Source organism: Mizuhopecten yessoensis, unplaced genomic scaffold (genome assembly GCF_002113885.1).
Source record: "Mizuhopecten yessoensis strain PY_sf001 unplaced genomic scaffold, ASM211388v2 scaffold2461, whole genome shotgun sequence".
Lineage (NCBI taxonomy): Eukaryota > Metazoa > Mollusca > Bivalvia > Pectinida > Pectinidae > Mizuhopecten > Mizuhopecten yessoensis.
The window spans coordinates 521,268-533,068 of NW_018404557.1; the positions used below are offsets into that span (position 1 = coordinate 521,268).

The following is an 11,801-nucleotide window of genomic DNA, read 5'->3' on the forward strand; positions in this document are numbered from 1 at the left end:
CGGTGTTTATATATACTAACCTGACTGTAAATAGGTATAGGTGTTTACCTGTAGAAGTGTTTTTACTTTCGATGTGTAACCGAGTGTAAGACTCTGTTTATCACATAATGCATACCTATAATATTATCAATGAAAACTTTCAGGTTCATTTCTACATCGGACAGACCAGTCTCGACTCGGCAGTATGCAGTGACAATCTGCGGCATACGTATATATCTGTTGTGACTTCATAAGTAATTGTGACGTCACAGTGGCGTTTTTGCACATGTGCATCTCTTACGATATATTTGACATGTACACATTTATGGCATTAACGGGCAAGTTATGTGATAAATATGTTTATTATCTGTCCATTTTATGCCTATTTATGTATATTCTGTGATTTTATCAATGATAGCCTCCCATAACTCTATATAGAGGGGCCTCACAATGTTTTATGTTTATTTTAGTTTGAATGTATTGTAAATGTAATATGTTTGAGGGCGAGACTCATACATAAATAAACCTGTAAATATGAAGGTGTTTTCCTTTAGAAATGTAGGCGTTTACCTGTAGTTTTTTTTTAACTCTAGATATGTAACCTGTAAAGATGAAGGTGTTTACCTTTAGACATGAATGTGTTTACCTGTAAACAGGTAGGTGTTTACCTGTAGAGGTGTTTTTACTTTAGATATATGCAACCTGTAGAGATGTAGGTGTTTACCTTTATACATGAATGTGTTTACCTGTAAACAGGTAGGTGTTTACCTGTAGAGGTGTTTTTACTTTAGATATGTGCAACCTGTAGAGATGTTTTTACTTTAGATATATGCAACCTGTAGAGATGTAGATGTTTACCTTTAGACATATGTGTTTACCTGTAGTGGACCGCCCCAGATGAAGTGAATGAAGAAGAAGAGATACATGAGGAACATGGTGTCCATGGACATGTGGTTCATGATCTGGCCAATGGTCATCTTTCCACTGTTGATGACCAGACTGGACATCTTTAATGCTTTACCAAATATCATTGTCTGAAACATGGAGAGAATACCTATTACCATTCCTACATATTGATAAGATATCTGCATTTAGATTAAGGCAAAATACTGGAAATTGATATGCCTGATCTGACATTTTTGACACACTTATCAAATGACAGATGACTCATATAGGATTCTGACCTATGACTTTATAAACATTAACCAGCCAAGTTGTGATACATATGTATATATAAAACATATCGACTTGTTTATCTGTCTGTGACTCTAGCACTGACTTGTGCATCTTTCTAATATTACAAGACCCCTACAGCTACTGACCTAAGAACCTTACTAATTCCTGACCTGTACTGACATGTGAACTATATTAATTTCTGACCTGTGACCCTTACTGATTACAGACTTGTAATTGTCTGTGAACTGTAGAAGTTTTGGACCAGTAAAGAAATGTGAGCTTTCATGTTTGAACTGTACTGACTTGTGAAACTTTAGTGATATCTGGCCCCTCTTTAAGTGTAAACCTAACTGATTTCTGACTTGTACTGACCTGTGATCTTTTACTGATCTCTGACCTGTGATCTTTTACTGATCTCTGACCTGTGATCTTTTACTGATCTCTGACCTGTGATCTTCTACTGATCTCTGACCCCAAATGACCTGTAAACCTTACTGATCTCTGACTTGTGTTCTTCTGCTGATTTCTGACTCCAACTGACCTGTAAACCTTACTGATCTTTGACTCCAACTGACCTGTAAACCTTACTTATCTCTGACTTGTGATCTTCTGGTGATCTCTGACTCCAACTGACCTGTAAACCTTACTGATCTTTGACTCCAACTGACCTGTAACCTTACTAATCTCTGACTTGTGATCTTCTGGTGATCTCTGACTCCAACTGCCCTGTAAACCTTACTGATCTTTGACTCCAACTGACCTGTAAACCTTACTAATCTCTGACTCCAAATGACCTGTAAACCTTACTAATCTCTGGCTCCAAATGACCTGTAAACCTTACTGATCTCTGACCTGTGATCTTCTGGCGATCTCTGACTCCAAATGACCTGTAAACCTTACTGATCTTTGACTCCAACCGACCTGTAAACCTTACTAATCTCTGACCTGTGATCTTCTGGTGATCTCTGACCCCAAATGACCTGTAAACCTTACTGATCTTTGACTCCAACTGACCGGTAAACCTTACTAATCTCTGGCTTGTGATCTTCTGGTGATCTCTGACTCCAAATGGCCTGTAAACCTTACTGATCTTTGACTCCAACCGACCTGTAAACCTTACTAATCTCTGACTCCAAATGACCTGTAAACCTTACTGATCTATGACTCCAACTGACCTGTAAACCTTACTGATCTTTGACTCCAACTGACCTTTAAACCTTACTAATCTCTGACTTGTGATCTTCTGGTGAGCTCTGACTCCAAATGACCTGTAAACCTTACTGATCTATGACTCCAACTGACCTGTAAACCTTACTGATCTTTGACTCCAACCGACCTGTAAACCTTACTAATCTCTGACTCCAAATGACCTGTAACCCTTACTGATCTTTGACTCCAACTGACCTGTGAACCTTACTAATCTCTGACTCCAAATGACCTGTAAACCTTACTGATCTTTGACTCCAACTGACCTGTAAACCTGTCTAATCTCTGACTTGTGATCTTCTGGTGATCTCTGACTCCAAATGACCTGTAAACCTTACTGATCTCTGGCCCCTACTGACCTGTGAGCCTTACTGATCTCTGACCTGTGATCTTCTACTGATCTCTGACCCCTACTGACCTGTAAACCCTACTGATCTCTGACCTGTACTAACCTGTAGTGCAGCCCTTAATCTAATGCCTTGTCTGATGACAATAAAGTGATGGTTCTGCATCATAGTGTGTTCCAACAGTGTGCCTATAAACAGGATCACACACAGCACATAACCGTTGGAGAAAAAGCTGGACACATCCACATACAACAGGGTGTTCTGTAAAATCAAACAATGCAATATACAGTACATGCCACTTCGTGATATCGCACTTTTACATCAAGATTCCTTCACATTTTTTCAACTCCACTACATAACCTAGATGTAAATTAATTCTGTTAATGTCCCTTGCTTTTGCAGTGGCCTCCATTTGGTATTCATATGTTGTATCTAGTTAAAAAACTTTTATCACCAGTGGAAATAAAAAGAAAGGAAATAACATCTCAGGATCTAAAACATAACAAACTGTACATGTACTTTGATAACAATAATGACAACAGAAAGAAATTGTCAGAAATGTATTTCATGTTTGTACTTCACAATATAACATTGAAGTGTATGAAATCATCCTATTGCTAGGAAGATAAAAGCAAAACAAAGTGACAACCTTTGTATTGGGCTGTGTAAAGACTGTTGAGTTTGCAGCGGAATTGTTTACTCCATAGGTTTGTATGGGAGGGACACTCTGGCTGATGTTGGTCGGAGACTGAACTTTGTACGTGTAGTCAACGATGTGTTCTATACACCAGGGTCCTACGAAGGAGAGGAGGACACCAAAAAACCGCAATACTCCAGCAAATACCAACATTGGTCCAAAGGCTCTCAGGTAGGTCTTGTGAAAGGAAGGGGATTGATTTCTGCATGATGCTTTATACTGAAAAAAATAACGCCCAAGGTCAAATACAGTACACAAGTATTTTAAAGGTTCTGCAATAATCCAAATTATATATATTATATATATATATAGAAAAAATAAGATTAACAACTGACTAAAAAACTAGCTGCTTTCACCCTTCACAGGGCTCTTCAGGTTTAAAAGAATAAATATAATTGTAATTAGTTATTTGAAAAGGGACATAGCATTGACATATGTAATGAAAGCAGAATAGTATACCTTTTCTTCTTCAAATGCAGCATGTAGTTTAGCATACTGGGTAACAGCTCCCTCATTCTTGTAACAAATCCAACAGTCGTAAAAAACAAATCACACAGTAACAACTGGTACATTTACAGTCATACAGAAATACCGGTAGTACATTCCATATTTAAGTAGAACATTGTGATTAAAGAGATTAAAGCAAAGAGAATTCAATCAATGTATCAAACTTTTGAAGTTATTTGAGGACATATTATACTTTAATATACAGATATAGCTGCTTGTAATTATAGTTAATTCTATCATGTAAACTAGGATTGATACTTGTCAATTCTTCCATTTCAAATTTATTAGATATAATATTTAGTTATATACATGCATAATATAAAGTATTGTGCGTAAGTGACATGCAGACAGCTTAAATAACTTTCAATTTCATAAATGTCTTTAAATCAACAAGTAAAATTGCAAAATTTTGCAAACGGACAGGATCTGACCTTTGGTAATGGGCCCAGATCCTCCATCTCCAGAGGGGTTTTGTAGCCTTCAAGAAGAGTGGAGTTGAGCCACCAAAATGTTACTTTGGAGATGAGGTTGACATGGTCATGTATATACCTGGATGTCCCTAGATCTTTTGATGAGTGGGCAGGTATATACGTCTTGAAGAATGCATACTTCTGAGAAAGAAAAGCAGATGATAATATTCTTATACCGTTGGTTTTCCCCCCTATTTACTCTGGCTTTCCTCCACCACCAAAACTTGGCATGTCCTTAAATTACCATAGTTGTATAATAGGACGTAAAGCACAATGTCATGCAGTTACTTTTTTTTTATATTTGAGGGGAAATTCAATAATTCTATTTTCATATAAACATATTGAGATTAAGCATTAAGAAGTATTGTAATGTGACTCCTTCACAAAATTAGATTTTTTTAGTTTATGTCATAATACTGATATACCCTTTTTTTGAGAATTGTTATGATGATATTCCGATTAGAAAGGAATACACCTAAATACAAACAACAAATAAACTTCAATGACATCTTACTATTGGTAGTGCTAGCAAAATATTGCACACAAAATATATGCACCTGTATTCTTAGAACATTGAGTTCAACTACCAGCAGTATCAGATACAGGAACACATCAAACCAGGTGAGCCAGACTCGAAGGTGAACATGTGTCACATCATTTTTGTACAGAGAAAATGCTTTCAAGAATTTAAGGACAATCATGGATAACCAGTATCCCATCAATACGAGCAGAAATCTTGGCGAGTTCCATTGTTCTACATTGTGATAATAGGCAAGACTTCCCAAAGCTGCAACCAGGGCCAGGCATTGTGGGAGGAATGTGTGCACATTGATGGTATCCTGGTCCATGTAATCTGACATCACACCTTCTCCGATCCCCACACTACAGCTCAACACCAGTATCAGGGTGACTATCCATCGGAGGGAGTGTCCATGATAGTGCACCCATGTTGTTACATGAAGCTGACCCAGCACTGACCGGTTCCAAACAATGAGGATAAACACGCTTATTAAGAGAAATATCGCATGTGGTACAATGTTGAGTACATCAACAAAACATTCATTTTGTAAGACCCCATTGTCCACTCTTAAAGCATCATCTCTTGAGCCACAAAACCCCATGATTACTTTCAGATAAAAAAATCCAAAAATAGCATTTGAATTTAGCTCAGATTTTGATTTTATGTATAAGGAATGACAACCTTTTATTTTCAAATGGCTTCATCAGTGAGAATTATGTTTTCTTAAAATGTTTGCACTTTTAGTCACTACTCGCCAATAAAACAAATGAATCACACACGAGCACATAATGAAATCATCAGCTGATGCCTGTCACAAAGATAAGCATCAAACGATCAATGGCCTAGTGCCAAACCATTAATTCACAAACAGTGTATTCCAAATGAACGTAAGTATCAACATGAACACTCAATTATACTGTCTGTTTTTAACTTTCTCATAATCTCACGTCAACATGACAAGAAATTTTGGACAAGTTCGGCTGGATAGATCCACCGTCACTAACACAGTCGACTTAGGTGATGGACCGAACAACACCTAAATATTATCTTTACGCGTTCCGGTAAGATGTCAGATTAAATTACACAAAACTGATGTAATAACAATAAATATCAGTACATTTGTCAAATTCGAATATTTTTATTTATCTTTTTATGTTAAAATTGTTATAAAAGGTGATTTTTATTCAAATTGACATTGTCATTTAAAAGAACTATTTTCTTTAATATCACTGCGCTAAACCGGAACCTGCATTATCTTTTAAACGCTTGTTGAAGAAACATGTCGCTGGAAACTATTCCAAAGGATCCTAACAGAAACCTCCGAGCCTGTTTGTTCTGTTCACTTGTAAAGGTAGTTTATTGGAAACTGGTATTTCTATATGACAGCTTAATTGATGTCATCTAACTTCAATGAACAATGATATGTCGTAGATAAGATGCTGATACCCGGGGGTGGGGTTGCTTTGTTGACATTTCTCAATCTTCTTATTTTTAGAACCAATAATATTATAAAGTGTCCATCCTTAATTTGAGGAGAGTTTTGACATTTAAACCTTTTATATACCTTATTTATGTGTGTGTGCAATATGATGTTGTTGATGGTCTGTTTTTTTACGGACCGTGCTTCCAGTTCCAACCACAGATGCTGAACACTATAAGAAGTGTTTTTTTCGAGTGTCCAGCATCTGTACCCACCTGTGCCTTGTCTGGTTCCAAATTTTTGGGCGGAAGTTTTAAATGTTACAGTTCACAAAATTTGCATCAAAAGAAGCAAAATATGGCAGTACCACCATTGACAGTTCCTCGTTTTGAGAAAAACTTTGTGTTCAATTGAATGTTTTTTTTTTTAATTTTACAGACATTTGACCAATTTGAACTGGATGGCTGTGACAACTGTGAAGAACAGTTACATATGAAGAATAACAGGGATGCAGTGTATGACTGCACTAGTGCTAATTTCGATGGGTGTGTATTATTAGCTCAGCTGGTCCGAAGGACCAAGGTGTGCTTATGCCGTGGCGTCCGTACGTCAACAATTTCTTTATGAACGACTTCTTCTTTTTAACCACCGATTGGAATTCAACTAAATTTGACTGGAAGCATCCCTAGGTGGTGGGGATTCAAAATTGTACAAATGGTGGGGCTGACCCTCCAGGGGGCTGAGGGACGGGGGCAATTTGGCTATATTGCTTTAAGCGACTTCTTCTCTGGAACAAAGAAGTGGATATCAAACATATTTGACTGGAAGCATCCCTAGGCAGTGGAGATCTAAAATTGTATAAATGATGGGGCTGACCCCTCAGGGGGCTGAGGGGCAGGGCAAAAAGGGGGCAATTTGGCTTTATTGCTACAAACGACTTCTTCTGTAGAACTGGGCTTGGTTATCGAACATATTTCATCAAAAGCATTCATGGGAGGCAGGAATTCAAAATGGTGGGGCTGAGGGGCGGGGTCAAAAGGGGGCAATTTGGCTATATTGCTACAAACGACTTCTTCTGTAGAACTATGCACTGGATATCAATCATATTTGATCAAAAGCATTCTTGGGAGACAGGGATTCAAAATTGTACAAATGGTGTGGCTGACCCCCCAGGGGGCTAAGGGGCGCGACCAAAAAGGGTTATTTTGCTATTCATGTACTGCTTTAAGCATCTTCTTCTCTGGAACTAAGATATGGATAACAACCATATTTGACTGGAAGCATCCCTAGGTGGTGGTGATTCAAAATTGTACAAATGGTGGGGCTAACCCCCCGGCTAAGTGGTGGGTCAGACGCCAGGGTTTGCCCCACCCTTGGAGACTTAACCCCTGGGTCATAACTTTGAAATGGTTAAGATCCCCACCCCAAAACTACATATACAACTATTGGGCATAAAGAGAGGAATGCAGTCATGATATTAGAATTTATCCTAGGGTCTGGCCACAACCCTAGGGACCTAGTTTCTGAGTCACAGCTTGTAAAACGGTTGAGATCCCCCCCCCATAACCATACATTAAATTGCTGGGCATGAAAAATCTAATACAGATATGCTACAAGGATTGGCCTTGGAGTCTGGCATATTCCCTTGGATCTCATTTGGAGAATATTTTGCCATGATTGTTTAGATATCCAGGTGAGCGATACGGGCCCTCTGGGCCTCTTGTTTTGATTTTTATGGTCCCTGACACCTATTTGAGGGAATGAAGTGTTTGCCTTCTTTAGTATGTCCGTCAATATAACATCTTGGAGTTTTGTTTAGAACCATTACAATAATTGCTGAAATTTGAATACATCTTCACAAATAAACTGCAATAAATTTGCCAAGTAACTACAAGTGGATGTTGTCCAGTCATCTTTTTACTTATTCTTCACAAATAGTACACAACTATATCAAATGTAGGTCACTGTGACCCTCTATTTTCTGCTTCACTGACTTTGGCTATACCTTGTTTTAGCTTCATTTCTGTCAAATCTTGAGTAGGGGCATATTATGTTATAAATTTGTTTTTAGCTCACCTGGTCCAAAGGACCAATGTGAGCTTATGCCATACTGCAGCGTCCGTTGTCCTGCGTCCGTCGTCTGTCAACTTTACACTACTAGTCATGAACCACTGAGCGGATTTTAACAATATTTGGTGTGGAGCATCCTTGGGTGAAGAAGAACCAATTTTGTATAAATGGTGGGTCTGGCCCCCCAGGGGCCTGAGGGGTGGGCCAAATAGGGGAAATATAGCAAATTCTTCTTTAAAATCCTTCTTCTTCTGTAGAAATGAAAGGATTTGTTCCATATTTCGTCAGAAGCATCCTTGGGGGAAGGGGAAAAAAGTTTGTATAAATGGTGGGTCTGGCCCCCCTGGGGGCTGAGAGGCGGGGCCCAATAGGGGAAACAGCAAATTATTCTTTAAAATCCTTCTTCTTCTGTGGGAATGGAAGGATTTGTTCCATATTTGGTGTGGAGCATCCTTGGGTAGTGGGGAACCAATTTCTTATAAACCATGGGTCCGGCTCCCCAGGGGCCTGAGGGGCGGGGCCCAATAGGGGAAACATAGCAAATTATTCTTTAAAATCCTTCCTCTTCTGTAGGAATGAAAGGATTTGGTCCATATTTGATCAGAAGCATCCTTGGGGGAAGGGGAACAAAGTTTGTATAAATGGTGGGTCTGGCCTCCCTGGGGGCTGAGGGGCAGGGCCCAGTAGGGGAAATATAGCAAATTCTTGAAAATCCTTCTTCTGTAGGAATGAAAGGATTTGTCCCATATTTGGTCTGAAGCATTCTTGGGTGAAGGGGAACCAATTTTGTATACCCCTTGGATCTGGCCCCCCAGGTGCCTGAGGGGCAGTGCCCAATAGGGGAAACATAGCAAATTATTTTTTAAAATCCTTATTCTTCTGTAGGAATGAAAGGATTTGGTCCATATTTGGTGTGGAACATCCTTGGGTAAAGGGGAACCAATTTTGTTTAAAAGGTGGGTGTGGCTCCTCTGGGACCTGAGGGGTGGGGCCAAATAGGGGAAATAGATGTAAATCTTCAAAATCCTTCTTCTTCAGTAGGAATGACAGGATTTTGTCCATATTTGGTCTGAAGCATTCTTGGGTGAAGGGGAACCAATTTTGTATAAACGGTGTGTCTGACCCCTCTGTAGGCAGAGAAGCGGGGCCCAATAGGGAAAATAGAGGTATACCTTTAAAATCCTTCTTCTACCATAGGGATTAAGGGATTTTATCCTTATTTAGTGTGGAGCATCCTTGGGTGACGGTGACTCAATTTTGTATCATCGGTGGGTATGACCCCCGTAGGGACATAGGGGTGGGGCTCTGTTTGAAGTTTGTTCTCTATATCTGAAGTACTGGATGGATCTTTCTGAAATTTCATATGTACTTACAGCACCTACCATGGAGTGCTATATCTTTACTTCATACCAATTACTTAAAATATATTCAGGTGAGCGATACAGGCCCTCTGGGCCTCTTTGTTGTTATATGCTAGGCTACAGTGAACTTGTTTACAGCTGTTTTGGATTCACATTTTACATATGAGGATTACAAAACAAAAATCACCCTCTGTTAGTCAGAGTGGTCATTTAACCGTCCATTAAAACAGGCATGTATTTTAGTAGGTCCAATTCCATTTCTTTACATATATATTACTATATATTTAGACACCAGGTTAATATGCATGTAATTTAATACATAAACAACAGATAATCATGAATGTGAAAGCCATTGAAAAACACTGATGATTGAATTGTATATTTTGATGAGCTCCACTTATAAGATTTTTTCCCCTTTAGAATGGTAGCCATGATGAGTGGTGATGACAGCTGGGTGGCTAAGTGGCAAAGGATAGGTAGGTATCACAATTTATTACATCACTACTACAATATGCAAAATAATGATAATTCCATAGCAACAGGCTGTGACAAATGTTTTCAGGCAGTGATAAAACATTTTTACATGTTTTTGAAAAGGGAGATAAGTTTAGTTACTCAAAATTAAAACTTGTTCACAAGGCTTTCCTATTTTGTTTGCTACTTAAATGTATATGATGGTTTGTATTTTGAAATTGTAGGTCGGTTTGTAAAGGGCTGTTATGCCTTGTCTGTGACAGGACGGCTTCCTCCGGGAATTGTCAGGGAGCTGAAGAGGAAAGGAATCATGTACAGACCTCGGGATGTTAGTCAAAAACTATGATGTGTAAAATCCAGATGATGGATGTTGTGTAAAAGTCAGATGATGGATGAGTCAGATGATGGATGTTGTGTAAAAGTCAGATGATGAATGTTGTGTAAAAGTCAGATGATGGATGTTGTGTAAAAGTCAGACAATGGATGTTCATGTCAATTTTAATGAGAGTTTAAGGGATTTCATACAGGACTCGTGATATTGAGTGGAAACATGAGTATGAAGACAAAACAGGAATGTGTGCATATGATATATAATGTCACAGTATGTGTGTGAAGGTGTCCATGTGTGGGTGTCAGCAATTACTTTTGTAAGGGTATTTGAATGTGTGTGCATATGAAGCTGTGTAGAACTGAATTAACTTTGTTAGCCTGATGAGCATATATGTGTCTGTGAATCAGTGTTTTAAAAAACTTGTTGTGTACGGAAAGAGATACAATATATGATCTGATTATACTTTCTTCTTGAAGTGAAATTCCTATTTGCTCTCTTTGAAAATACTTTAATACTGGTATCATAAACAAAATTGGTAAATTATTCCTTCTGAAATTTTGAAGGATACATCAGTGTTTCATACATATTTTGTATTTAAATAATTATCTTGTAGACAGGTTGCAAGTAAAAACCAAATTAAAACATTGTATGAGTGAATAATGTGAACAGAATTTGTACATTTTATTTTGCTTGGTGAGCAAAATGTTGACATTACTTCTACATTAGCGTGTGTAACTGACAAGAAACAGTCAAATCTTTGGTATAAGTTTCATAGGTGTATAAGGCAAACTTTTTTAACAAAATATTTAGTATTTTCATGCAAAAAGTTGTATGTGATTATGTAACAGATGGTGAAATAAAAACTGGAAATGATTTTTCTGTTTTCTCTCTCTCTCTCTCTCTCTCTTTCTTAAAATTCATTAAAATAAATAAAATATTTAAAACTTAAGTCAGTGCTTTGCTATCTTGAAGATATTCTTTCATGTCAGGACCTTGAGAGTACCCAAAGTATTGTACTCAAGGACCAAAAACTTTTAACAAACTTTATAAAGATGAGTATTTTCTTTAGTATTGTGACATTGGAAGTAAAGTATACATCCCTATTAGTTTCTTAGATGTCTTTTTAGCCCACCATAATCTGATGGTGGGCTATTCAAATCACCCTGCGTCCATGGTCCGTCGTCCGTCCTTAAACAATTCTTGTTATCTGTATTTCTCCAGAAGTACCAGAGGGATCTTTCTC

At 38.0% G+C, this 11,801-nt stretch overlaps 2 protein-coding genes across 2 annotated transcripts in view; one reads left to right on the forward strand and one right to left on the reverse strand.

The window, feature by feature from the left end:
- Window positions 1-5,923, reverse strand: part of LOC110446045 (ATP-binding cassette sub-family C member 8-like) — a 46,187-nt gene extending 40,264 nt beyond the window's left edge. Inside the window, exons 1-6 of the mRNA XM_021491001.1 lie at window positions 4,940-5,923; window positions 4,344-4,523; window positions 3,865-3,921; window positions 3,358-3,624; window positions 2,814-2,969; window positions 858-1,013 (exon numbers count right to left, since the gene is read on the reverse strand). Of these exons, the coding sequence (XP_021346676.1) occupies window positions 858-1,013; window positions 2,814-2,969; window positions 3,358-3,624; window positions 3,865-3,921; window positions 4,344-4,523; window positions 4,940-5,503 (1,380 nt within the window). The 5' untranslated portion in view covers window positions 5,504-5,923. The remainder of the gene's footprint in view (window positions 1-857; window positions 1,014-2,813; window positions 2,970-3,357; window positions 3,625-3,864; window positions 3,922-4,343; window positions 4,524-4,939) is intronic.
- Window positions 5,924-6,153: 230 nt separating this feature from the next.
- On the forward strand, window positions 6,154-11,432 carry LOC110446028 (transcription elongation factor SPT4-like). The gene is made up of 4 exons (XM_021490973.1): window positions 6,154-6,253; window positions 6,761-6,867; window positions 10,174-10,229; window positions 10,452-11,432. The coding sequence occupies exons 1-4, from the start codon at window positions 6,182-6,184 to the stop codon at window positions 10,571-10,573; spliced, it is 357 nt and encodes a 118-aa protein (XP_021346648.1). The 5' UTR covers window positions 6,154-6,181; the 3' UTR covers window positions 10,574-11,432.
- Window positions 11,433-11,801: the final 369 nt, after the last annotated feature.

What these genes read in the sequence shown, in the direction of transcription:
- LOC110446028 (XM_021490973.1), top strand. Translation starts at nt 6,182, where the DNA reads ATGTCGCTGGAAACTATTCCAAAGGATCCTAACAGAAACCTCCGAGCC. An exon ending in ACTAGTGCTAATTTCGATGG is followed by an intron (nt 6,868 to 10,173) that starts GTGTGTATTATT and finishes TTTCCCCTTTAG; the next exon opens with AATGGTAGCCATGATGAGTG. An exon ending in GGCTAAGTGGCAAAGGATAG is followed by an intron (nt 10,230 to 10,451) that starts GTAGGTATCACA and finishes TTGAAATTGTAG; the next exon opens with GTCGGTTTGTAAAGGGCTGT.